The sequence below is a fragment of the Mesocricetus auratus genome, unplaced genomic scaffold (genome assembly GCF_017639785.1).
Source record: "Mesocricetus auratus isolate SY011 unplaced genomic scaffold, BCM_Maur_2.0 Super-Scaffold_100025, whole genome shotgun sequence".
Lineage (NCBI taxonomy): Eukaryota > Metazoa > Chordata > Mammalia > Rodentia > Cricetidae > Mesocricetus > Mesocricetus auratus.
The window spans coordinates 15898917-15926262 of NW_024429206.1; the positions used below are offsets into that span (position 1 = coordinate 15898917).

At 55.5% G+C, this 27346-nt stretch overlaps 1 protein-coding gene across 24 annotated transcripts in view; it reads right to left on the reverse strand.

Moving 5' to 3' along the window:
- Positions 1-27346, reverse strand: part of Ncor2 (nuclear receptor corepressor 2) — a 159201-nt gene that overhangs the window by 70678 nt on the left and 61177 nt on the right. For 21 of the 24 annotated variants that reach the window (XM_040731479.1, XM_040731485.1, XM_040731484.1 and 18 more), the window contains 7 exons: positions 22545-22724; positions 19134-19247; positions 15490-15546; positions 11178-11230; positions 4985-5051; positions 1050-1222; positions 48-141 (listed from right to left, as the gene is read on the reverse strand). In XM_040731479.1, the coding sequence (XP_040587413.1) occupies positions 48-141; positions 1050-1222; positions 4985-5051; positions 11178-11230; positions 15490-15546; positions 19134-19247; positions 22545-22724 (738 nt within the window). The remainder of the gene's footprint in view (positions 1-47; positions 142-1049; positions 1223-4984; positions 5052-11177; positions 11231-15489; positions 15547-19133; positions 19248-22544; positions 22725-27346) is intronic. The other 3 variants (XM_040731477.1, XM_021233268.2, XM_021233267.2) reach the window with 1 other exon arrangement.

Here is a 27346-nt window from a genome sequence, read left to right on the forward strand (position 1 = left end):
GGACATGCAGAAGCGATGGCTTGCCAATGGCATCACAGTGGACTTACCTCCTGCTCAGATAAGCCATCAATGATCTCGGAAACCTCGTGTTCACTGCGGGCAGCTGACATGGAGAGTCCGCTGCCTCGTTGGCCCACCCTGCTGGAGACCAGAGGGACACAGTCGGGATCAGTCATTCTACTGAGAGGCTAGGCAGGACATTCTAGAGGGTGGGTGTGGATGAATGGGGGGGGGGGATCAGGACTAGGCTTCCTACCCTCACATCTGATCACAGGCTTGGAGACCAGCAAGGCTGGGGGAGCCCCCTCAGGAATGCCAACCCCTGAGGCCATGGGGTAGCAGCCCATCCCATTATCCACTCTGACAAGGGACAAAGACCCTCCAGGAGCCCAGCGGTGCCTCCAGCCTGAGGGCTGGATGCAGGTCTCTGGCCTCAGGTTGGCTCATGAAACCCGTGTTGCTGGGGGTCTGTGAGACAAGCTTGGTGAGCCTGCAAACGCAGGTGGTCATACTACTTAGCCTGGCCAGGCTTCTGCCCTTGTGGCCACAGTGGGGACAGGCACCTGCACAGGAGCTGCGAGAAGTCCCCCAACCCCCTAAGTCTAACTCAGCGGCTTGGGGGGCATAGGAGGAGCAAGGACAGTAGGGACACACTCATGAGTGTAGGGGTTCAGCAGGTGCTAAGGGTTCCTAGCTGTAAGTATGAAGCACAGTGATGCCACTCTGTGTGACACAGGACACCAGGAGCCCTCATGGACCAGCTCAGCACTCACCTCCACATGCACACACCCCTGCATGCATTCTCTTACATGGGCTCACTCTTATGCCCTCACTTCTCCATTCACTCACCCCTACATGCATTCTCTCTAAACGGGTTCCTCTCTTCACCCTCACCCCAGAACCACCTCACCCCTGCATGTACCATCTCTATGCAGCCCTTACTTCTGTGTGCACTCACCCCTGCATGTGTTCTAACATGGGCTCGTCTCTTCGCCCTCACCCCTGCACACCCTCACCCCTGCACGCACCATGCTCTGTGGAGCCCTTACTTCTGCATGCGCTCCTGCAGCTCCCGCTGCTTGCGGATCTCCGGGAACTGCTTCTCGTAGTACTCCCGCACCTTGCTCTCCTTGGCTCGCCTGCGCGGGTTGTTCTCAATGCGCTCTACCTTCTTCTCCCACGCCTCCATGAGTTGGTCATAGCGCTGGCAGAAGCGCTGCTCCTGAGGGGACATGGCCAGAGGCAGCACGCTGGTGAGGGCCAGAGACTGCCCACCGTACTCACGTGGACAGACGGAGGACAGACAGGTGCACAGACTCTTCGTCGCACTCAGAGCTCCTGGCCACTGGGAAGCCACGCGTGCCCCACGGGTACCCCATGGCCACTTCAGAGCTGGGTCTCCTCTGCGGGGGCCTCACCAGACTTGGAAGCCACCAACCCCACCACATTATTCTCAGTCACACAACCAAATGAGAAACAGTCCTGGACCAGGAGGCTGGGCTCGTGCCCTCTGCTCATACTGGCTCTCATGGACACTGTACAGCAATCAAGCCAAGTCCCACCACTGTAGGAAGCTGTCCTGGGCGGCATGGCTCTGTAGAACTCTTTATGGCCCAGGAAAGGCGTCCCCAGGAAGCATCCGCTTTCTAGGCAGTCCGTCTCTCGCCCTTGGTCTTTGGCGTGGCCACACTCCCCAAGCCTAAGAGCCAAAGCCCTAGCAGACATTAGAAAGAAGGTTCTGCCCTCCTCTGCAGGATGAGGAAGTCCCCCTCCCTATCTAACCACCAAGCTGCCTGCTGCATATCTCCCAACCAGCCACAGCAAAGTATTCTGTATATCTTGAGACCATTTCAAAACTCCACCTCTAGCAGCCACAGGAGCATAGGAGACCTGGTCATACAGCACCCGGATATGTTCTTATGCCCCAATACTGCCAAAGTGTGCTTAACCTCTGACCAGGAGCACCCTGTGCCTGTGGGTCAACAAGAGGTGAACAACAGTCTGGGGTGTGGGACCCCCGCTGAGGGAAGAGGGCTGGGTGCCACTAGTCCAGCCCAGGCCTCTTGGCTCCCACCCAGAGGCCCAAGGGGAAGTAGAGAGAACACTCCTGAGAGCAGAGAATAGAGACAGCAGGATACCAGAGCTGACGTCAGTCGCAAGCTGGGGGCCAGAGCTGTCTCATACCTTGCAGACAAACAACTGGGCCCCAAGACCTCAGGAATATCCTACATTTACCACAGTCCCAGGCAACAGCACAAAGCCCCAAGCAGTTTCCCAGGAGGAGGCTCTGTTCGACACAGGACAGTCCCTCTCCAGGTCTAACCACAATGTGGCCTGTATCTACTGGGTAGTGTGTGCACTTGGTCCAGAGGAGCCAGGATCCAGGGACAGCAGGACACTGCTCACAGGGAGGGGGGCTTGGCCAGGGGAAGAGGCAGACCTCTGTCTCTCAGCCTCTGCTTGGTGGGAACATGGCTAACGTTTCCAGCACAGTTGGCCCTGCAGGAAGCAATGAGGCAGGCTCCTCTCTGGGTAGCACCAAGAACTCCCAGGGACCAGCCTTAGCCCTGGGGTTTACTCATGACAAGGTGGGTAGCAGAGCTTTGTAGACAGGCCCACGGCCCAGCCTCTCCTGGCCTTGCTGGAAAATGAGAAAACTTCGTGTCTCTTTCTCATGCTGCAACACGGAGGCCTTCCTTCCCTAAGGTGGGCCGGCTGGGCTGCAGAGCCCCTGGCTCGGAGGCCACAGAGTCCTGGAGCTTCTTTATGAACCCGAGCCCACCCCAAATTCTCCTCCACTTCACTGGCTCCTTCCAGGAGCTGCGGCGACCTCATCAGATGAGGCTGGAAGCTCGGGCAGGCAGTGGGTGGCATGTAGATGTAACAGGGTGGATGGCAGGGTTGCGGGGAGTCGAGCAGACCTCCACGCTTGCCCTCTCCCCACCCAACAGCAGCAAGGGGCCTGTGGTCTGCACATGGTGACCCTGGAGCTGGCCAGCCTGGTCTTAGGGTCATCACCGTCTTCCTGGATGACTGAGGAGCTGGACAGTGCACATGTTCTATACTAAAGCAGGTCTACTGTGAAGGTGCATGGTAACCCGGAGTTGAGGATGACCCCTGGGCTGGCTCCTGCCCCAGCTCAGAGAGATCTGCACACGAATAGCTTGCCCTTTCCTGCTCCTTGTCTCTCGACATGGCCACTTCTCCTCTGCTGCCTAGGACCTCTTCCCCTCCTGAGCTTATCTGAAACCTCATTTTCTGCCCTAGAATTCAGGGCACGAGCTGCCTACCCAGGTGGATCTGAACACAAGACTCGGGAACCAGGAGCCAGGTGCCAATCCAGCCTTACTACTTCTCAGCTGTGTGACAAGGAGCAAGTGACCTAAACTCTGTCTCGGCTTCCCTGCTGAAACACGGGGCTGGGAAGACAAACCCATCTCACGGCACTACGCACCGCTGAGGGGGAGACTGCTGGGGTGCAAAACCTGTGCATAAAACTTGGCCCCCAAAGCCCGTGCCCACATAACTGGGATCCACACGCACAGCAGGCATTCAGTAACTGCGGCTGAAGGCACCTAACTGGCGACTGGCCTCCATCTCTTCCCCCACAATTCGGATTTAAGCATCATCACCCGGCTTCAAAGCAGCGCGTTAGCTGCTGCATTCTGTGTGCTGCAAACCCACAGGCTCTAAGAACCACTGAACAGCCCTGCCATACCAGTACCAGAAGTACCAGTAGTACCAGGCCAGCCTGAGCAAGAAGGAGGCGGGGACCACCTTGTGGCCCATCTGACATGGCCCAGTGAGGGTTGGGTGCAGAAGAGCATAGCCCGTGAGGCCGGCCTCCACCCTGCCGGCCTTCTCCGTTCTCCTCGGCTCACCAACCTTGCCGCCCCCGCTGTCTGCCAGCAGCCCCGGACTTGAGAGAAATGATGACATCAGCCAAAGCCTGATGCTGGTTCAGAGCTGGTACGGATTTGAGCCTAACCAGAGCCCGCATGCAGAGCCCAGGAAGGGCAATGCTCCCTAGACTCAGGACCACTGGGCAGATACTGTGTGGACATGGCGGCACAGGGAGCTGCAGCCATGGAGGGAGAGACTGACGCGACCTCCCCTGATGTCAGCCCCACAACTTCTTAGCTGCACAGTTCTGGCACTGTGCGAGCAGGGGCGACGGTAGAGCGTCACTCCCTCCCTGGCAGCTGGGGTGACAACAAGGACCTGGGCTCCATCCCTTAGGCCTGGTCCCCTGTGGGTCAAAGTGCAACTAGCTGCTCAGAGTCCCGCACACGGCTAGCCTGCTTAGGAAGCAGTACCACCCGCCCACCACAGACCAGGGGCCTCGCTGCTTTCCAGAGCCTGAACCTGGCTGGGGAGGGTGGCTCATTTTAAGGCCTTTCTACTTCCATCTCTCCCTGAAACCTCCCTGGGTACAAAAGCTCATGATGGGCATTTTGGAGTGAATGCAAGGCTCCCTTCTTGGCTTCAGTGGCTCCCCCATCCCTAGGACTTCAAGAGAAGGGGTTAGGAGCCCCACCCTAGGCCCCAACCGCCACAGCAGCTGCCGCCTCTATGGCTCGTCTACAGCATTCTTTCATGACCCAGACATCCATCCTAACAGCTGCAGAGTCAACAGGGACCTTGGGGTCTGACTCTCCGTTGGCCATGGGAGCACAGGGCCTCAAGCCCTGTGGAAGAGAAGGGACAGGGATGGGGAGGGGGAGAGGGGGCTTGGAGAAGGACAGAACGGAAGCAGGGCTCACACGCTGTCTGCCCACGGTGTCGAGGGGACAGAACAGGACTCACCCACTGCTTTCATATGTCATGGAGGAGACAGGACAGGAAGGGGCTCGCCCACTTGCCTGTATGTGGTATGGAGGGGACAGGATGGGACTCACACACTGCTTGTATATGGCATGGAGAATACAGGACGGGATTCACCCACTGCTTGTATATGGCATGGGGGAGACAGGACGGTACTTACCCACTGCTTGCGTGCGTGGTTCCTCCGCTTGAAGTACAGGATGAGCTTCTTCCGCATCGCCTGGTTTCTGGGGAGCACAGACAGGGGTCAGAGGTGGCAGTCATCAGCTGGTCTTCAGTCAGATGGGAGCCCACTCCCCCTACTTTCCTCAGAGCCCAGTTCGCCCCACAGGGCTCCCAGTATCCGCCTCCCAACCCCTTCAGCCTTGACACTTGCCAACCTGCACCATCCTCATCCGTCTGAATCACAGCTGTGGGTACCAACCAACAAAGTTCACCCCCTGGGTGCCCTGGCCAATGAGCAGCTAAGGGCTGCGAGGGGTTCCCAGCTCAGGATAGACAGCCAGGCTCCCCTCAGCACAGAGCAAGCAGCTTGACCACACAGACCGCACAAGGTTCTGCAAGTACTACTGAGGAAAGGGGTGGGGAATTCTGAGAGGAGGAGAGCAAAAGAAGGGCGGAGACATGGGGAGAGGGATGGGGAGAAGCTGGGAGAAGGAAAAGAGAGGAAGAGAGCAGAGGTTTGCCTCAGAATGGACAAAGGTTTTGAAAATGGAGGTGGAGGGTAGGAGAAAAGACACAGACAAGGCAGGAGAGTTCAGACTGCAAAGAGAGAACAGATGTCCTGAGACAAGGCACGGCAGCAATGGGATGCAGGACTCCACCCCCCACCCCACCACTGAGCAACAGAGGCCTCAGTACCCCCCAGCTCCCCACAGCCCTACTACGCAGAGCTAGGTGCTACAACCAGCAGACAGGCCTTGGGGACTATCACACCCCTGAACTTGCCCTCTCCAACCTGGGCTTTTCTGGTGAGGGATCCCCAACCTCCCCACATTGCCAGCATGCCCCAATCCAAAGAGCTTCCATTGCTGGGAGTCACCTTGGAGTGAGAGCCTAGAGGTCCCAAGCCTGTGACTCCAGATGTGGCTTGGTGGGTTGAGTGCTAGCCTAGGGAGCACAGCCCCACACCACACGAAAATGGTGGTCCACACCTGTCATCTCGGCATTTGGGAGGTGGAGGCAGAAGAATCCGAGCTTCAATTATTCTCTGCTGTACAGAGAGTTGGAGGAGATTGTGGGATGGTGGAGACCAAGAATAAAGGGGGCCAAGAGGTAGGGGAGGGAGTATACAGCCACCTCTTATTGAAAGAACGGAGCTACCACCAATCCTAATGCACCAGTATACAAAAAAAATAGACACTTCGGTGGAGACAAGGGGAGGACTTCTGCGAACAGTCCATGGAATCAGTTAGCCTACTAACCATGGACATGGGTTTTAGCAAAATGAGTTGAGGGGAGCTGGGTTCCAGGGCTTGGCAGGACGAGATGAGGTTCAGGGAGGGTCTGACCCCATCTGTGCCAGGGAACAGTAAGACAGAGCCCCACACATGCCTGGTCAAGCTGGGGGCAGGGTGTTAGAAAGCCCGTGCCTACTGTGGCAAAGGAGACCAGCCTAGCCTACTAGTGGGTAAAAAACGTGACTGTCTGAGGTTGTCAGGTCAGGACTTATGGACTGAGTCTCTCAAGGCTTTGGCTATATGAATCTGGAGAAAGTTTTTGGCACCTCTGAATCTCCAGAGCAAGACCAGAGACATATTCCCAATAACCAGGGTCCTCTTCCTGCTCATCCCACAAATGAGACAGCAGGCCTAGGATACATGGGAGAGGGGAGCCTCCTAGCCCTGACAGACCTGAGGACCAAGGCCCTGCTGGCAGAGACTGAATAGGTACATAAACTTTGGAACACCAGGAGGCTGCTAACCTAGGCTGGGTGGTGGCTGCCAAGCTCCATCTTATGCTCTGAGACTTAATCTGCCATCCAGTCATTGGCCACTCCCGGTGCTTCTGCAGTGTCTGACAGCCTCCTGCTCTGCCCTCCTCCAGCATGACCTGGGGGCTGCCTTCCCTCCGTTGGCAATTTAAGAGGTTCAAGCCCCTAAGGCCAGACTCCCAGTCCAGGCGGCAGGTTCCCTGGCATTAGCTTGGCAGCTACTGACACTTTCCAAGGCAAGGCAGAGGAGGCGAGCGGCGTACAAGTGACCTCCACAGGTCTGAAATCACCCACACCAGGAAGCCAAGCATGAAATTAACTTGAAAGTCATGGCCAGGCATGCAGGCAGAGAAATTAAAATGACAGGGGCCAGGTCCCCAGGGAAGGGAGACTTCCCACCTCAGCAATTACAGCAGACAGCCAAGGAGCAGTGATGGCTCTGCCCCCTGGGTGGTGGAACTCCCCACCAGCCCCTGGATCAACCTCACTGTCCTTGTCACAGCTGTCACACTCCACATGAGTACCCAGCTTGCCCATCTCCCCATTTCAGGTGAGGACCCATTCACAGCCGTCTCCCAGGGACAGGCAGTGCCTGGCGAAGACCAGATACACAGAGACATGTTTGATGAATGAGCACAGAATAGATGAGGAGTAACTGTCTCTATGGTCAGGGACTCAGAGCGACAAAAGCCCCAACGCCCCTCCCACATTCTGGTCAGCTGTCAACGCGGGCAGGGGTGTTAACTCAGAGGGCCCTCAGCGGCCTCAGGGCTGCTCCCACCTTATAGATGGTGAGACGGAGGCCCTGCTCTGTGGCACTCACGCACCGCAGACCTTGGTTTTCCAAGCAACAAGTGGCCGCCCAGTCTCCTGCCTGTCACATGCCAAGCCAAGACACCGATCTAGGACTGCCTACCTCCTGGTGATGAGACACTCACCACCCCCACCAGCAGCTCTGACAATACTGTTTCGGGCAGGGTGTGCTTGTTTGTCCTGTTCTTGCTAGGTAGCCCAGGCTAGCCTCAACCTCACCCTTACAGTCTCAGCCTCTTGAGTGCTGTGATCACAGGCACACCCCCAAGCTGACACCACTCGGTCCACTTTATCAGAACTGAGTCCCGGCAGCCATGTGATGCCAAAGGTCCTGGCTCTTCCTTCAGGGACGCTCATTTCCCCCAGTGACTCCCCCGCCCCTAGGGAGCTAAGCAGTCTGACTCTTTCTCACCCAATTAGGCAGTAGCCCCAAAGGCCCCCAGGCCTCAAGAAGGGCCTTACGCCCTCAGGCCTGGGAGCTCCTGACACTTCACCTGGGTCACACGGTTACTGCCTTCCAAGCAGCTTCCAGGGCCTGAACTTCACTGTGTCATGAGGCATGCTACCCAGCACCCCTCTGGGAAGTCTCGGGCCAGAGGAAACCACCCATACCTTCCGAGCTTGAACTGCACCCCACCCTGTCCAACCTGGGACTATGAGCTACTGGGACAGCCCACCCCCATGCATGAGAAATACCCAGACAGGGAAGGGGCAGGGAGAAAACAAGAGGGATCCTTGACCAGGAAGAAACACCAAGCACCAAGCTCCACCTAAGTGATGCTGCGCTGTTAGACCCATGCTGAGCGGCCAAGTAAAAGCTGTTCAGACTTTAAATGGTAAACTGTATGCATACTTTGTCCAAAAGCTGTTTTAAAAAAAAGAAAAGCTGGGCAGTGGTGGTGCACACCTATTGTCCCAGCACTCCAGAGGTAGAGGCAGGAGGATCTCTGAGTTTGAAGCTAGCCCGCCTGGTTTACAGAGTGAAACCCAGGACAACCAGGGCTACACAGAAAAACTCTGTCTCAAAAAAAAAAAAAAAAAAACAAAACAAAAAAAAAAACAAAAAACAAACAAACAAACAAAAAAAACAGATTCCAGGACCCCAGTGTCCCAGCCCCAGGTTTCATTGTCCCTCAGATTCAACCACAGGCCATACCTAGGTAGCAGGAATGGAGTCAAAGGAGCCAATGGCCCCAGCTGAAGTCTCTTTGCCCCCAGTGAGTGATGGCACTGTTTTTACCTTTCAAGGGGTGGCTCTGTGTTATCACATATTGCCCTGGGCTGAGAACCGGGACCCCATGCCCTAAACCTCCATAGCTCACCACCCATCTCTCTTCAGGGCTTTCCCACGGTGTCCCAGGCCCTTTCTCCCAGTAGTCAACAGAGTGAACCTGAAGATAAACTCCCCGCACAGCACGTCCCACATTAAAGGCCACGTCTACGCAGATGGTGACCAAGCCGGAAGGACAAGAGCACCCTCCTGCCGGATCCTGCCGGTGGCTGCGGCCGTCTGCAATCTCCACCAGCTCAGCACAGCTCCAGGACCTTTGCGCTGTTGGTCCCATCTGCCTGGGATGTCCCACACGGCCCAGCTGCTGCTCTGTCCTCAGCCAGCACATCCTGCCCCAGGTCTCTGGCCAGAGTCCCTTTCCCCCTCTTCTCCTATGACTTCTCAAGGCTTCTTCACAGTGAAGACTATGTGGATTAAACAGTACAACTCTGAAATAGGCAACAGTGGCCATGATGCTTGTGGTGCCTACAACAACCCCAATGCTCCAGGCACGAGGCAGCTCAGAAGGCACTCACATGTGAACTTGCTAACCAGAAAACTGACTACTTAGGAAAGCGCACTCCCCCAGAGCTATATTTATGACTCAGTACCTAGAATTGTGTCTGGGTGGTCATACCAGCCAGTGTAGACTCAAGCACCTCCCTTCTCCTCCTTCTTTGTGTCTTTACATATTCCTTTGTTTGTTTGTTTGTTTGTTTAAGCCACTGGGGTCTTCCTTTGTAGCCCTTTTGCTCACCAACCTCCTACCTCAGCCTTCAGAGCACTGGGCCCACAGGCCTATGCCACCATGCCCAAACAGATCCAGTGACTAACAGAGCCGTAAGGCATCAAAAAAAACCCATTCCACTTCTAGCCTGGTAAGCAGAGTCACAACTTCACTATGGCCAATGCCACCTGCACTGCCCAGGACACACACCTCTACGGCTTGGATCTATGGCTGTTTCTATAACCTGGAATACCCCATAACTCTTCCTATGAACACCATTTACTTGAAGCACTAAAAGCTATACGAAAAATCACTGGCCTGTTAAATGATCATCAGAGGCATACGCCCACACATTCTGGAATCCCAGAGCTCGGGAGGTTCCAGGCTAGCCGAGGGCTACCCACTGAGACCTTGTCATGTGTAAGAAACCCATCCCAGAAGTGTCAGGGCATGAAGGCTAGGGCTGGGCAAGCCTCAGGTGAGCAGAGACTAGACCCATATTGCTCAGACTCCAGGGGGTGAGGACAGGTGACACCAGCGAGTGAGTGAGTGAGTGAGTGAGTGAGTGAGTGAGTGAGTGAGTGATGTCCCAGTAGCCAGGCTTGGTGGCACATGCCCCACTGGACCCCAAAGCAACTGTGACAAGCCTCTACAATGGCCTGTCACCATCCCCCTTCTGCAGCCCCTCTCTCCATGGAGACCAGCCAGCCGGGCAGGTCCCTGGAGAAGAGAAGCAGAAGGACTCTGGGCCCTGGGCAATGAAGGGACCCAGCTAACAAAGGCAGCCATGGCAGCAGCTTGGCCAAACACTGCAATGCGGGTTCAGGGCCCACAGGGTCAGTAAGCAAGGAAAGATACTCGAGGAGACACAAGAGGGTGGCAGGGGTGTGATCACACACAACTCCAGAAGCCACATAGGGGCCTCCTAGAGCCCAGCATCAGTAACACTTGAGAACCAAGAGGGAGGGGCACTGGCTTCCAGGACAATGACCAGAGCACTGTATGTACCGCCACCTATTGAGCCCACCAAGCCACATCCCAAGGCCACCAGCCAATACCCGTGCATGCCCACAGTGGCAAACTCAAGCATCCCCAACACCCTCCCCTCCAGCCTGCCCCACACCTAACAGGTCCTTCCGCCTTTCGGTGTCCGGATGGTTAGAAATGTCTCCTCCATAGCCTGTTGATGGGAGTTACTCCTATAGAAGCACCACAGGACACAGGCCACCTTCCAGCAGTTCCACCTCCCCCAGCATAAGGACACCAGCCATCAGACCCCAGCATAGCCGGGCATCCCTGCTGCATGCCTAAGAGACATTATCGCCTTCCTGCCTCCATCTGGGGAAAGGCCCATCACTGAGGCACGGCTCATGAAGCCTCTCGGAGTGTGCTTACAACCGCTTCAGACACCAAGTGTGCTCTACAGCAACCCAGAGCTAGCACTCCCCTCTGCCCAGCCTGCCTCCTGCCTCCAGTTGCTGTTCCCAAGCTGCCACTCCCTCCACCCCAGGCCTGGTCTGAGCCCAGCCTTAGCCTGGGATTTCCACCTAGACTGCCTCCTGGTCTCCTGATGCCCAGGACCATACTGGTCCACTGGAGCAGTGACTCACATTTTGATGTTTTCATGGTACTGGCGTGTGTCGGACGGCTGGTTGTACAGAGGCTGCAGGAGAAGAAAGAAGTATGTCAGAGACAGATGGGGTGGGTGAGTGACAGGGTGGCATGGGGCTAGCTAGTGTCACCAGCCAGAACCCAGAGCCTGCAGCACTAGCACCATTCACTGAATAATCAAGGACATAGACACATAGCCTCTGCAGAGCTCAGCCACAACAAGTGACCTCTCCCCACTGGCCTGCAGCGGGCCACCAAGGTCTCTGCTATGGACAGAAGAAGCTGGCCTGAGATGCCAGATGCCCATGAACCCTGGGCCAAGTACCCAACTGTACACACAGTATCCACAGTGGCAGCAGATACAAACTGGAGAAATGTCTGCCTTGCAAGGAACAAGGGTGGGCAGAGCGCTGAGGACACCATAGGCTCCCTCAGCAGGGACCCACAAGCCAGGGCCACCTACACGGGAGAGCTTCAGAGCACAGCACGGGCAGTGGGCAGTCATGGGACCCAGAATGGGTCAGAAGCTGCACCAATGGTCTGTGTCCTCCATGCAATGGCTTCCTCTGCCCAAGGTATAGACCTTACACAGCCTGCTGGAGGGACATGGAGAGGCCACAGATGGAACAAGGACCCACGCACACTACCCCCCAGAGGTCTCCGCTGACTTCCAGACTGTAGACACAAGGCCGCAGGTGTCGAGCACTGGGCCTGCTGCTTTGCTACAGAGTGGTTGCTCGTGTTGCAATCACACCCACTGCACAGATGGGAAGCTTGAGGCTGGTAGCAAAACATGCCCACAGCCTGAACACTACCCCATTGCCCCTGGCTGCATCCTGCCCCCGCCTCCTCCTGTGCCCTTTCCTTACTATGCGCCCACACCTACAAGAACCTGGTGAAGTCCTGGGACCCTGGGCAGGGTACAGCCACACGAGACTCTGGAAGAACTCTCACAGCACTGGACCAGTGTGGGAGCCACACCAGCCTCCTGCCCCTAACAAACCCCTGCCACTCTGAGACAAGGCAGGTCACCTGCAGCCAGGCTGGCATCATAGACGCCAATTCTCACCCCAGGGGCAGACAGTCATGCTCAACTGCTCTCCTGGTGACAAGAGCCCATGGCCCAGCACCTCCTGTGGGCACACAGCCTGAAATGGGGAAGCATCCCTTGTCTAGGAATGGATAAAAGAGGACTAGCAGTCAGACTCACTGCAGAACTGCCTAGTGGGGATGAGGAGTCCGATACTGCTGAATGAAGAAGGCTGTAAGGCCATGCCTCAGGAGTCAGGAGCCCTGTGAAGATGCTCTTTCCTGGCACTTAGGGCTGCAGCACTTGATCCAACAGAACAAACACCACTGTGAGTGGGCAATGCTTAAGGGCTCATGCTCCAGGGACAGATAAGCCTGATTTCCTCATCTAGAAAACGGGTGCAGAGAGAGGACCCACCTCACTGGATGTGCGAACAGCTCAGAACATTCCAGATGTACTGACAGGTTTGCCATTGTTTGGTTGTAAAGATGGCGAACCGTCCTACTGGGGCAGGAAGGGGTGGAGGCCATGATCACTGACCCCTGCACAGGGCAGTGAGCAAAACATGTTCCCAGCATGGGAGGACAAAGGGACATCCACACCCAAGAGGGCAGCAGGGGACAGACCCCAGCCTGCTTTCTGGGGAGTGAGGACAAAGTTGTGGCCCTAGGCACTGAGAGGCTCTGCTGCCCCCGGTGAACACCTTGGAGGGAAGCCTGAGTCCTGAAGCCATCTTCACGGGGGCAGAGGACTGGACCTGGGGAGGGACAAGGACACTGGGTGACTTGCACTCTGATGCAGAGGGCATGACTGCCCTCCTCATTAAAGACAAGTGGTTACAGAGGCACACTGGTGCCCTGGGCAGCTGTGGGTGTGGGTGCCCTTCAGCCTGGCCACAAGCCAGCTTTGGGGTGACCAAGCTTGGAGCGACAGCCCACGCCACAGGGACACTGAGCTCTCAGAATAACGCCTCGGAGCAGGAAGGAAGCAAGTGACTCAGAGCTGTGCCGAGGAGAGGCCCCAGCATCCCATCACCGCCTCCCGCATGGTCAGCCTGGTCCCTGCCCAGCACAGGGCCCTCTTGGGACACACTGGGCCATGGGAGTCATATACACAATGCCTTCACAGGTCTCCAAACTATACCTCTCAAGGCAGAATCTCTGAAGCCCCCAACTCCCCTCTTTCTCCCTCTGGGGCACAAAGAGCAAGATGGTCACTACCTTGTCATTGTTGTGCCAAGGTTCCTGAATGCACTCAGTACCTGAAGAGGGGCCTAATTGTCCTAGTTAAGTTTAATTGTGAACCTGATGCCACCTAGAGTCACCTGAGAGGAATATCTGGATCGAGGAATTACCTAGATCAAAGTGGCCTACGGGCATGTCAGTAGGGGACTATAAAGTGATGCAGAAGGGCCCAACCTTCTGGTGGGCAGCATCATTCCCTAGGCAAGTGGACCCAGGTTATATAAGGAAGACAGCTAAGCATGAACTTGTGAGAAAGTCAAAAAGATTGTTCCTCCATGGTCTCTGCTTCAAGTTCCTACCTGAGTCCCCACCCAAACTTCTTTCAATGATAGACTGTGACATATAAGCAGAAACAAACCCCTTCCTTCCCTAAGCTGATTTTGGTTCAAGTGTTTTATCACAGCACCAGAATTCATAGTGGCCCAGTCACCAAAGCCTGAGTCATCAGCACCCAGGCAGGTGCACACAATGTTAGCCCTGCATTCACATGGCAGCCTGGTGAAGACTGGCCACACTTCCCTCTCTGTGACGCTGGGCAACGCACCACCTTCCAGAAAATGAGAATGGAGGTGGTACCCAGAGACCTATCACAGCAAGTGCGCATCAGCAGGTGACCCCACACAGTCCCCACCATAGGCCATTCATCCCCCACTTCAGTCCAGACAGCAAAACCTCCCGGGACCCCCTAAATCTATCTAGAAACAAAGAGGAAAGAGAGGCTTGAGCCTGGACAGAATGGCAAAAAGGGGAAACAGAGGCGAGACACACTCCCTAGTGGGAATGAATACACAATGGGGCAGCCACCTTAGGAGCCAGCCAGGGACTTCTGGATAATAAAACAACACAGGTGCCAGCCATTCCACTCCTAGGCACAGCTCACGAGAGACAACTGCTGCTGTGCCCGTTCTTGTGGGGTGGCTTTGTCCCCAGGAGACAAAAACAAAAGGCCACCCAGTGCCATCACCTGAGAACGGAAAGATAAAATGCCTTCCAGAAACAATGGAATATGAGGCAGGCCTGAAAAGGGAGGAGGCACCAATAATGCCAACAATGTAGGGAACGTGAGGCCCCCCAGGCTGGGGACAGAACAAAAGACCATGGTCTGCATGGCTCCATTCAGAGGGAGTGTCAGAAGGACCAAGAGCAGTGACACAGGGCTCCTTTAGACCATGGTTTCAAACGCATCTCAAAGGCTGAACTGTACCGCGGGTGGCACAGCTTGGTGACCAGGAAGCGAGAGTCCCCGTGGTGGCTCAGCAGCTCTGGCCAGGTCCCAGGTGCAGGAAGGGGTCATAGAGCCCACTACAGTCAGGACAGGAGCTTTGGGAACAGACTCTTTGGGAACAGCCTGTGTTGGGCTGCACCATGGACCCAGCCAGGAGGTCCCTACCCCACAGCCTTCAGCAAGCACACAGTGTCCAGGACTCATCTATACCCAGAGAGTTCTTGCACTCACCCCAGACCCACATTCCTCCTGTGCACCAAGAGCCCAGCAACACCAGCCTGCAGTCTGTGCGACCCAATGCTGCACCACAGGGGGAATGTCTGGGCAGTAGGGGACTGACTCTTGTGCACCACCCCCTCCAGCGGGTCCCCCGAGGCTGGCGCTGCTTCCCACCCTGCTGTGACACAGTTGAGACCAGCAGGACAACGATAATAATCACTGAAGTCACAGCCACCCTTCCCACCACAGGCAGGCACTGTCCCAGGCAGAAGCACTGACAAGTCAAGAGTCTTAGAGAGGGTGACACAGCCATCAAGCTCAGAGAAGGGAATCCAGATCAGTCAACCAAGGGGTGGGTGTTCATATGGACCTAGAGTGGCCATAGGCCGGCTTCAGAGGCAGGGACAGGCTCACTGCCTAGCAGCCACTCAGAGTTATCTGTCACATCCTTATCGGGAGGTGTTGCTTCCTGCCTGGCCCTGGGGACAGTGCTGGGCAGTGTATGACCTCCCCCTCCTCCTCTCCCGCCTCCTCCACCCAACACCTGCTGCCCAACCCACTCCTCCCACCCTGCCCAACCAAGCCTGGCTCACCAGCTCCACCTGGGGCCCCAGACCTTCCAGGATCCGATGGGCAGCTTCTGCTTTCTTCTGCAGGGCAAAGAGAAGAGTGGAATTAAAACAGGGCTCAGAACAGACTGGTACCAGTGCCTCCAGAATGAGGATAAGACCCAGTCTGCATGGAGAACTCCAGTCAACCCTGCAGGAATCCCAGAATGAGGATAAGACCCAGTCTGCACGGACAACTCCAGTCAACCCTGCAGGAATCCCAGGTTGGCCCTAGCTAGGGATGTGACCATGACTAACTAGGCTACAGTCTCACCCGCTACCTTCTGCCAGGCTTGGATGCCTCGGATGTCTGCAGATCTCAGAGCCAGAGCAGTGGAAGGGGATACCAGAGCCGTCTAGGATCTCGGTCTCACAATAGAGTGACTATTTCTGGCCTCTGTCCCCTCCCTTCACAAACCAAGACTCATTAGGAAAACAGAAGCGTGCTACAGAGGGCCCCATGGCTGTGGGGGCACCCCTCAAACAGGCTGGATCTGTCCTCTCGGACAACACACGAGGACAACATTGTGCCTCCGCCTGGCTGTCTGCCCAGACTGGGACCACCAGGACCGACTCACAGGAAGCAGGGAGTGAAGGGGGGTATGGAATGGGGGACTCAGAAGCGGCTAGAGAAGCCTGACCCACGTGCCAGGAGGCAAAGTGACCAAGCAGGTGCTGAGGAAAATTCAGGGTGCCACATAAGTCACCATCATTACCCGAGAGCTGTCCCCACGCTGAGCCAGCTGAGAGAAGACAGCCCACCCGCATGAGGCAGGGGCTGTGGGCTGTGGGCAGGCTTAAGCCGGCAACTAGACTGACCTCGTCCTAGAACAAGGGCCCACCCAACCAGGAACAGCAAGCACCCCACTCTTGGATCCTTTGTGCTGAGCTGGGACCCCGAGAACAACAACCTCAGGGCATGGCCAGGGCACAGGGCTAAGCTACAACATTAGTTCAGCTGTGGCATCTCAGTGTGTGTCACAAAGCTCTGTGGGAATCAGCACAAACTTTGTGTTTAGGTAAAAGGGTTGGCACTGAACACAGAGGCGCCCCGGGGACAGTTGGAGGAGAAGGGTCTTAGATCTGGGGGTTCTAGGACCCTGTGCCCTGTAAACCACACCCACTAAGGTGGCTAGACTCACAGCCTGTAGAGGATGTGATTGCTGCAAGGGGCTGAGTGACATCTGCTGTCCCTCCTCGGGGACAGGCAACGCCCCAGGAAGGGTGACTAGGAACACAGAGACAGCGACTGCCTCATGGCTACTCCCTCTCATACGCTCCCCACCCCAACTCCCCATCTCCTGCCACCCTGGGAGCTGCAGCCGGCTGGGCCCTGCCATCCTGCAGCCCTGCTCATCCCAGACACCCAGACGCAGCCACTTCAGGCTCTTGCACACTTGCCATGCTGCCCTAGCCATCTGCCAGGCTCCACCACCCCGAGAGGTCTCAGCGTCCCCAAATCCCTGAGATGATGTCACCTGGCCTTCTGCTGCCTGGCTTGCCCGCACACTGCATAGAGACGGCCATGGGATGGGGCTCCAGGCAGGCGGCTGCACTGCCATGCTCACCTCCCTGATGAGCTCACAGAGGACAAGGGATCAGTCCCTCACACCTGCTCCAGGACAGGACCACAGGGCTCTTAGTGGACCTACAGTGACCTGTCCTCCCAGGTCACCTCCTAGCCGGGCTCCCCAGCCACCCACCACACTGGCATACAGCAGGCTTGGACGCCACACCGACACCAGCTCTGACATACACCCGGTTCCTAGACACTATTATCTGTCATCCTTATGTGGTGCATACTCATTAGCGCTGAGCCAGGCTCGCCCAAGGGTGAGTAGGGCAACTTGAAGGTCTAGCAGGCCAGCTTTCAGGCTGTAGGCGCCTGCTGGCCAGGTGGCCGGAGGTCACAGGGACACACCCCAATCAAAGAAAGCAGACCGACCCAGCCCCTGAAGCCTCAGCTCTGACTCCAAGCACACAGGCTTGTCTAACCCTGTAGACAGGTAACCAGAGCCAGGGGGATACCACTGCTTAAGGACACTAGGTAGGGTACCCAGAGAATAAACAAGAAGTCTGGGGTTCCCTGGACATTTTGTGGGATCCAGAGACCCTGGTGCCAGGTGGAGCCAGCAAGTCCTTAGCTATCACTATATACTGCACAACGCCTTGATGTCACAGGCAAGCCCCAGCATCTAGATCAACACACACAGAGTGCACATGTGTCCATATGAGCCCAGGCTGTGCACACACAGCCACACATATGCCAAGCAGACACAAGAGCATGCCATGTAAATGCATAATGACCTCACGGGCCCACCCTAGCCCCTCCAACTGTCACAGACACACAGAAGAGCAGGTGCGATAAGAAGAGCAAAGGTGTGGCCCCGCCCATCCAGGCCCGCCCCCCCACCCACCTAGTTCCCTTCCCTGCCTGACTGTAACACACCCCTCCTCTGGCTGCTGCACAGACACCTGTGCATCCACAGAGTCCCAGGGAGGTGGAAAAGCCACTAGCTGGCCTTGAGGACAGATGTATCCAAATGCACAAGGCCTTGGACATCCCGGCCGCCCTTGCCCTGCCTCTTTGGGGATCGGGAAGGAAGGGGGGTTAAAATGTAATCCTACTGATTCCAGGGAGGCATTAGGCCCTACCGTTCTTCAAGGGAAGCTCAGCCCAGGCAGAGGGACAGCAAGGGTCTGTCTCAGTTGTTCCCCTGCTGCCAACCCCTCCCGTGCCTGGCTGTAACGCAGCCCTCAGCTAGCACAGAGGCAGAAGCAGGGGGGGTGGTCAGGGTTGGAGGGAAAGAGCAGAGGGGCTCTACATGAAGCAGGCGAGCTGAGCAAAGAGGAGCAGGAAAGAGGCCTCGAAAACGTGTCCACTGCGCTGGAGAAAGCCACTTCTCTGATTACCTCCCTCGCAGGCTCCTGGAGCCAATTCAATCTTGAGTCTGTGTCGCAGCACCAAACCTAACCTGCTGTGCAACCTCAGGCAGGTCCCCTGCCCTTTCTGAGCCCCAGTGTCTTCCTTAGCAATAAAAAACACATACCTACTTCCTACAGACCCTGAGGCACAAGCTTTGGCCCACAGAGGTTCCTCTGGCCTTCAGTTTCCTACTCAGACACAGAGAACTGGAGGCAGTCCAAAGCTTGCCAGGGAATCAGCCAATCAGAGGGTCCCCAGAGGGGTAGAGGCAGGAGAGTCCCTCCCACCCACCAGGTGCCAGGAGGCAGCAGCTCACAAGCCTGAGCCAAGGGGACGGTGGCAGCAGCAGCTCAGGTTGAGAATCAAGCCCTGCAGCTCATGAGCCCAGTTCAAATCTCACATCCATCATATCCCAGCTGTGTGGCTCTGAACAAGTCACTCCCCCTCTCTGGGTCTCAGTCTCTCCATGTATATGATGGAAATTCCTACCGTGCATACCTTCCTAGGACCAGTCAGGCAGCTAACTGGCAGTATAAAAACACTGTGCACCAAGTGTGTCGCTGGATCTGCTATGTGTGTGTGAGGTGACAGCCCATCTCTGTGACCAGCTAGCCCCTCACTCTCCTCCAGCCTGATGCCTATGTCACACAGTGCCCCATGGGCCACCCTTCCCCATCCGCCCGCTGGCTCCTGCAGGGCATACCCGGTTCTCGTCATAGATGATCTGGACCAGGCTGCGGTGCTTTGATTCTATGGGTGGTGGCGACACAGGCTTCTCGGGCTCGGGCGGCTTGGCGGCCTCCTCCTCCAACTGTTGCTGCGGGGAAGGGGACAGTGTGAGCGGTACAGGCCGGAAGCTGAGGCACTGTTCCCCCCCTTGCCCACAGCCACACACAGGAAGTCAGGCTGATCGCCATTTCCTGTGAGTCACCCAGAAACTCTGTGCCCTCCTCGGCCAGGCTCCCTGGTGGCTGTGCATCCAGCTTGGACCAGGCTTTCTAGGTTCAAATCCTGGCCCAGAGATGGGGAGACCCTCTTCCTTGCTAGGTCTCAATTCCCATCTGGGCTGCAATGAGGTGATGTAGGTGTAGCCCTGCGCTGTGTTTGCAAGGGGCCAGACATTCTTACCCACCACCACTGAGAGCTCCAGGGCTCCAGGACATGCTGCAAGCAGAGAGTAAAGCCCTCAGCCTGAAACACCATGTCTGACTCTTACAACCATGCAGCCTTGAGAAGCTACATAATGTCTCTGAACCTTGTATTCCTCCCTCAGGAATGAGGACTTACTAATCTACTGAAGGCTAAGCCAGGAGATACATGGAGAATGGTGGAGGAGGCATAGAGGAAGACTCACCAGACACAGCTTTCCACCACACCATCACCATCACCATCATCACACCATAATCAGTACCATCATCATCTTCATCATCACCACTTCAACCATGACCACCGCCCCCATCATCTCCATCACCTATTATAACCACCATCCCCACAATCGTCACCACCATTATCATGACCATCACGATCATAACCACATCATCACCCCTGCCACCATGGCCATCAACACCATCACCACCACCCATCACTATCACTACCTTCATCACTATCGTTAGCACCATTATCAACATCATCATCATCTACCACTATGATCACTATGATCAACATCGTCACCATAGTTACTATCGACATCATCACTACCACCGCCCTCACCCCCATCATCACCATCATCACCACTGCCCCCATCACTACCTCTTCCATTACCATCTGCACCGCATACATTACCACCCCAACTATCGCCACCATCAGCATCACTATCATCACCACCAATTATGCCTGCCTTCACGCTGGACCTCTCCTCCATCCCTTCCTGCTGCTGCTGCTGTCCACTTTACCCCAAAGATAGAGGCCAAGATCAGAGAGTTCACTTAAGACGCAGATCCTCGGGCTCCACCAGAGGCTAAAGCCGGATGTGATACCCTACAGAGGGCGGCATGAGTGCTATCAGAGCATTCTCCATTCTGCCTGTTCAGTCACATGGGAGCAGAGCTCCATGGCCCCAAACGGGGAAGATGAGGCAGGAACAGTCAGCACGGAAGCCAGAGGAGTCAAGCTGCCTTTGTCCTGCAGTGACCCCTGGTGGCAGCTCTCACATTCTAGCCAAAAACTGAAGCCAGGAAACAAGGTAACAAGCACAAAGGAAGGGTGAAGACCCTCCCCAGACATCAGAACAAAACACTGACCTGGGTACAGCCCTGACAGCACACCTCTCAAGACTGACCTCAGACCTCAGTTACATCACTCAGGGCTCCAGTCACTGCACCTCTCACCCTCAGTGTCTTTCTCAGTGTGGCCGAGCAGCGACACTGCATACCCTATAAAAGTGTTTGGAACATCCAAAGGGACATTGCGTAAGCCTCGGTGTGGACGAGGCTATAAAGGCCTCACACAGCTCTCAACCATGTGCTACACAGAGCTGAGCCCTGCCCCACTGCGGTCTGGAAACTCGCTGGGTAGAATGGAAAAAGCTGCAACCCTCAGGAGAAATTGCTAGGCGGCTGCACATGGTGCAGCCACTGCGGAACAGTGTATCTCAATGGCACACTGTGGAAATGGCCACGGCACACCTCACTGACACACAGAGTCACCATCGCAGGACCCGGCAAATCTATACCCAGGAGAACCAGAACAGTTACTCAAAGCACATACGACAGTGCACAATACAGCCACATGATAAAACAGTACTTTTCCGTGAAGAGGAGTGAGGTTCGTCTATGCTCTGTGAACCTTAAAATCCTTATGCTGAGGACAAGAGCCAGAGACACAAAAGGCAAATGTGTGTGAGTCCGTGTATGTGACGTGTCCATCCAGTGAGTAGCTGGACAGACAGATGTACCAGGGTGGCTCTGGGCTGGAAGGCAAGATACTGCTAAAATGGCCCTGGGTCTTTCGGGACAATGGAAGTGAGGGCTGCACAACATGGTCCATCACCAGTGAATGTAAACTTAATTTATTTATCGCCAGGCATTGGTGGCGCACGCCTTTAATCCCAGCACTCGGGAGGCAGAGGCAGGCGGATCCTCTGTGAGTTCGAGGCCAGCCTGGTCTACAGAGCATGTTCCAGGCCAGCCTGCTGTACATGGTGAGTTTCAGGCTAACCAGGGATATACAGTGAGACATGCCTTAATAAAAAAAGAAGGGGGGAGGGGCAGGGCACAGCAAGCTGACAATCCACAAGACGGAAAGAGAGAAGTGACTACCACAATTTTTCCTCTAGTATTCTTAACTACGTGACCCATCTGCCTGCCTCCTGAGTCCTGGGATTGAAGGTGTACCAGCACTGCCTGGCTAGTTAGTATGGCGGCTGGGATTAAAGGTGTGTATCACCATTGCCTGACCTCTATCACTTGTGGCTGGCTTTGCTTTCTGAATCCTCAGGCAAGCTTTAAAAAATCATAAATAATATATCACCACAATTCCCCTTTTTTGTCTAATACAAATAGAAGGTTATAACATAGGAAAAACTATATACAGTTAAGTACAATAAGTATATACAACATATGCAGGCAACATACACACACAAATGAGTATTTTTTAATTTTATAAAATACCATTCAAAACGTAATCTAGGGAAGAAGAAAGAATAAAACTAGTAACCCCAACAGCTCTAGACACTCGTCAGTCAATATACATGCATGTAGTGGTGGCTCCAGCCACCCGCAAGCCAGACCTGGAGGCCTAAAGATGCAAGTTCTCCATCAGCCTGGCATGGTTGACCTAACTGCACCAGGACCTCGCCTCCGTCTGGGATTCTGGGCCCCCATCTTAGAAGTCCTCACTGCCCTGCTCCCAGATCCCATTTATCTCATGCAAGGAACAGCCTAAAGCCCCTTCTCCACCCTGGACAGCTCAAGGTCTCTTCCAGAAAGCCTTGGTCCCTGAAGGATCTGGACTCTTTGCCGGAGTTCAGGTGTGTTGGCCTGATATGCCCAGTCCAGATGCTTCCCAAGTCAAGACACATTCCCAGAAAAAAGGCAATCACCTGCCTCGGGGCATCTGGGGGTGTGGGAACCAGCTCCTGCCTTCACTGGAGTCCCCTCCCGCCCTCACTACTCACCTGTTTCTTCTTCAGCTTGGAGATCTGCTGCTCCACCATGGTGATCTCGCGGTCCACGCGGTCCATGTTCTGGATCAGCTCCTCCTTGGACAGCCGAGAAGGTGTCAGATCCAGCTCGGGGTCAGTGTGCGGGGGACTGGGGGGTGACACAGGCTCCAGCTTGCCCGCCAGGCTACGGTCCTATAGGTGGACAGAAGCAGAGTGTGCTCACCCAAGTGACCCTGGCACCTCTTTTCCAGCCGTGACTTCAGGCTGTAGCACACCAGTTTCCTATCCCAAACAATCACAACTCTGCGTGTAGAGCCTGCCTTCCCGCCTGGGCCAGGCCACCCTTCCCACGGCTGTGTTCTCTAAAGACAAAGTCCAGGAGGCTGCAATGCCACCTGAGCAGTGACAGTCCCTACTGCTTCCTCCTGGTTCTCTCTCTCATATTCTCCCAGAACAGAAATAAGATCAACAGTGACCCCTCCAGTCCAGTCCCATATGCCCCCACAGGTACATGACAGTCTATGCAAGCAGGCTGCAGACCTAAACTGACTCAGTCAGCCATTCAGAAAACACACCTGCCACAACACACAGGAGCCAGCAGAGTCAGAGCCTCACTCCCTTGCTCTGTGCAGTGCTAGGGTTGGAACCCGGGACCTCACGCATGCTAGGCAAGCGCTCTATCACAAACCTATTGCCTAAGCCTTTTTTTTTTTAACTTTCAATCTTTTAAAGATTTATTTTATGTTGAGTGTTTTGTCTGCATGTATGTACATGCACGCCTAGTCCCTTCAAAGAAGAGGGTCAGGACCCCTGGAACTGGGGTTATAGGCAATTGTGAGCCATGTGGATACTGGGAGCCAGACCTGGGTCTTCTACAAGTGCTCCTAGCTGCTGGGCCTTCTCTCCTGGTTGCCCAGGATGTCCCTGAACTTGAGATCCTCGTGTCTCAGCCTTCCACACACAGGAATGATGGTCCTGCTCCACCCATCTCTTTTTCACTCATGGGAATCTTTCATGGGGGCTGCTGAGGGCTTCGCCTCCCTGAGGCTGAATGTGTATCTCACACACGGCCCTGCACCTGCCTCCTCCATGGTTTCCTCTGTTCTCTAGAGTCAGGGACCATCCAGGTTGTACTGGGATGCTCTGGGAACAAGGAGGTTAGAAAACAGCCTCATTCTCATCTATATAGTGCTGGGCTCCAATCCCAGGCCCGCTCTGTAGGACTCAGCTCTGACCTCAGACTCGGCGCCCCTATCGGTACAATGCAGGGAAAGAGGCAGGGGCATTTCCCCTCTACGGTGAGTTGTAAGCCTTCCTTGGTACATTCACAATGCACGGCCCAGAGTCTGGCACGCTGTTACCACTGAACTGCACTGTCAAGAAAAGTCTGTCCCTACCCTGGCTCCCAGCAAGGCCAGCCCCACCCTGCTTCCCTTTGGGCCAAGGCAGCAGCTGCTGGCAGACATGGCCAGGCAAAGTCAGCGGCTGTTCCCCACCCCCACGCAGCTGCATTTTACGGACACAGAACGCTTTATTCCTGGGAACAACTGCAGCCTGGGCAACCAGGTGCCCCACCTACCCCTGCCCCCACCCCACCCCTCTTGTAACCAGAAGAGCCCACAACTTCTATGTGTCCTCTTCCTTAGGGGGTCCCTGTCCCCATCCACTCACTCCCAGCCCAGCACATTGCCCCTGGCCCCATGAGGCCATCTAAAACATGAGGACAGAGGGACATGGCACTCTAGGACTGAGGACTTAAGGCTCTCCTCCTCAGAGAATCCTCCAGGGGACTGTCTCAATATGCATCGCAAAACAAGGTGGCGGTGAATATGATCCCGAGCCCAGCGGTCATATTATGTTTGCCCTCTGCTCTGGTCCCCACAAGCAGAAGGGAAGGAAACAGAATGAGAATAAGGCCGTGGACTGTGAGGCCAGGCAACCTGAAACCATGGACCAAACCCCTTGCAGCCCAGGATGGTCTCCAAAGCCATGCCATCTATAGAAGGTTCCGTCCTTCTGAGTCTGGGGCAGCACAGTTAGAAGACACAGCTGACAACCCCAGCCACACCACGTGGCTGAGCCCCACTTCCTGAACCAGCTGGATCGGGCTGTCTTTCATGGTGGCTCATCCTTGGGAGCAGGCATGAAATAACCCAACCCACACCCCCCCATGGTGCACAAACACACAGCAGGTCCCCACTGCTGATCCAAACACTCCCACATAATAGGCCACAAGAACAAAGGCCGTGGCCTGCGAAACACAATCACAGAAACACCCAGCAGGGGAGAATCCACCCACCAAGACAGTCTATAGGGCTGGGGGAAACCATGCGAATGACTCCTTCACAGATGTGGGGACTCTTTTGGGGGGGTTGGCGGGGGCAACACCCTGACTCTTGACTGTCCTACTGGTTCCTTCACAAACACCAAGCCAATGGTGCGAGCGAGCCAGTGACCAGCACGCCAAGATACACTGATGGCACCTGGCAGGCTAGCCTAAGTGTCAGGTGACTTTGCTCACTCGCCCTTCTGTGGGTCCCAAGCCTGAGGACAGACAAGCCCTGAGTCCAACCAGAATCCAGGTGGCAATTTAGTTCTCTCCCCAGAGTCTCCTTCCTAGTGGGTCAGAACCTCCCCCGTCAGTCAATCGGTCTCTCCCAAGTCCACCAACCAGTCCCTCCCCAGCCCAGTCAGTCAGACAGACAGACTCTCCCCAGCTAGCCAGCCTCCGCTGAGTCAGCCAGTCTTCCCTGCCCCATGCCTAGACAGAATGCTTCAAGGCAGCAATGAGAAACGTTCAGTTTCTGACAAAAGGCCTCAGAAGGCTAAGATCTGTGGCCAACCAAGCCATCCAAGCAGCAGGTTCCAGGCCAGAGTGCAGGGTCAACAGAAGTAACTGGAACTTGGGAGCACGGAGGGGGATTGCTCTCTGCTGACCTCGGACCTGTGTGGGGTGTGGGGTAAGGGTGTCCAGAGTCACACATTCTATCTCTTACGCAATCTAAGAAGCAGGATGGGCCACGGTGACGTCAGCCACCTGGGCTGAGTTCAGCCTGACGCTACCAAGCCTGGACTTCATTACAGGTGCCAGAGTTCAGGGTTTACACTTAAGCTAGTGTCCCAGGCCCCAACCACTCAAGGACTTTTCAGAGAAGGTTCTGCAGTGACATCCTCAAGTCCCCTAAAACAAAGCTCAATGAGCTCCCAAGCACTGGGAACCCTGAGCAGGGGGGCACTACTGCCAAATGGTAGGGGCCAGAAACTCCCCCAATCCCTGCTCCTGCCTCCAGCTCAACCCCTCACAAACCACATTTGCTCTGACGAGCCGTGAACATCCATCCACACCCACCCAGTCCTCCTGGAGCTTGGCTGCAGCCCAGCCGGGGCCCAGGCAGGGAGAGAGAGGGACAGAGGGTAGGACAGAGAGAGACAGAGACAGGGACACACAGTCAAGCAGACAGACAGAATGAGAGTCAGACAGGTGAAGCAGAGAGCCTAAAGGGATATGCACTGGCTAGTTTTATGTCAACTTGATGCAAGTTATAGTCATCTGGGGAAGGGCTCTTGACTGAGGAAATGCCTCTGTAAGACCAGGCTGGATGCAAATCTGTGGGGTGTTTTCTGAATTAGTGATTGACAGGAGAGGGCCCAGCCCATTTTGGGTTGGTGGTCCTGGGTTCTATAAGAAAGCAGGCTGAGCAAGCCATGAGGAGTAAGTCAGTAAGCAGCTCTCTCCATGACCTCTGCATCAGCTCCTGCCCCCAGGTTCCTGCCCTGTTTGTCCCTGTCCTGACCTCCTTTGATGATGAACAGTGATGCTATGGTCACAGTGTTTCATCACAGCAATAGTCACCCTAACTAAGACAGGGTGACAGGGACATTTGTGCCACAAGTGGCCTCATTGGGTGACTGTGAGGAAAAGACCCTCAGAAGAGCCTGAGGCTAGGACTGGGACATTCTGGCAAGCAGCTGGTGACAGCAGAGGATGACATTACCATGGAGACATCCACCTGCTACCCAGCTGTGGAGGCCCACCACTAAGAGGCCATGCACAGCCCCCCAAGGGCAGGCTCAGGGCTAACAGGGGTCCTAGGATGGGGAGAAGAGCCTCCAGGAGCTGATAGCCTGAGTCCCACCCCCCAACTCTAGCTGTTGGCCTAAGTCCCAAACAGGGATGTCCCATGTTGGCCCCATAGGGCTAGGAGGACCTTGGCACTTGACAGATCCTCAAGATGTACACTCAGTGTTAGCCTGTCTTCCCCATAGCCTTCCTGGGCATACCTCCTCCTTGCTGACCACCACATACAGAATCCCACCTAGCCTGGGGCTGCTTGATTCACCCTCTTGGGGTACAAGGCAGGAAGATGCCACCCCACTGTCCTGAGTGGCCACTCCCCCCTCAAGCCTAGACCCTAGTTGCCACCACCCCCCCAATCAGGATGTCCCTCCTAGCTTCCTATCAGCACTGAAGACAGTCCTCTTGGCCACTGGAGACATGGCAGGCACATAGACTAGACACTCATGGGGACAGGAAATGTCCATCCTGTTGGCACCAGTCACGGGAACCAGAACCACTCAGGGGAGAGGACGGGAAGAAACAATAGATAGACTGTATAAGTGGATGGATGGACAGATGGACAGATGGGGGTAGCTGTGGGGAGGTATATGTCAACAGAGCAGGAAGGCTGGATGGTGGATGGATAGACAGATGGACGGACGGACGAATGGACAGATGGGGTAGCTGTGAGAGGTATATGTCAACAGAGCAAGAAGGCTGGGTGGTGACTGAATGGGCAGGTAGGAGGTGGAAACAG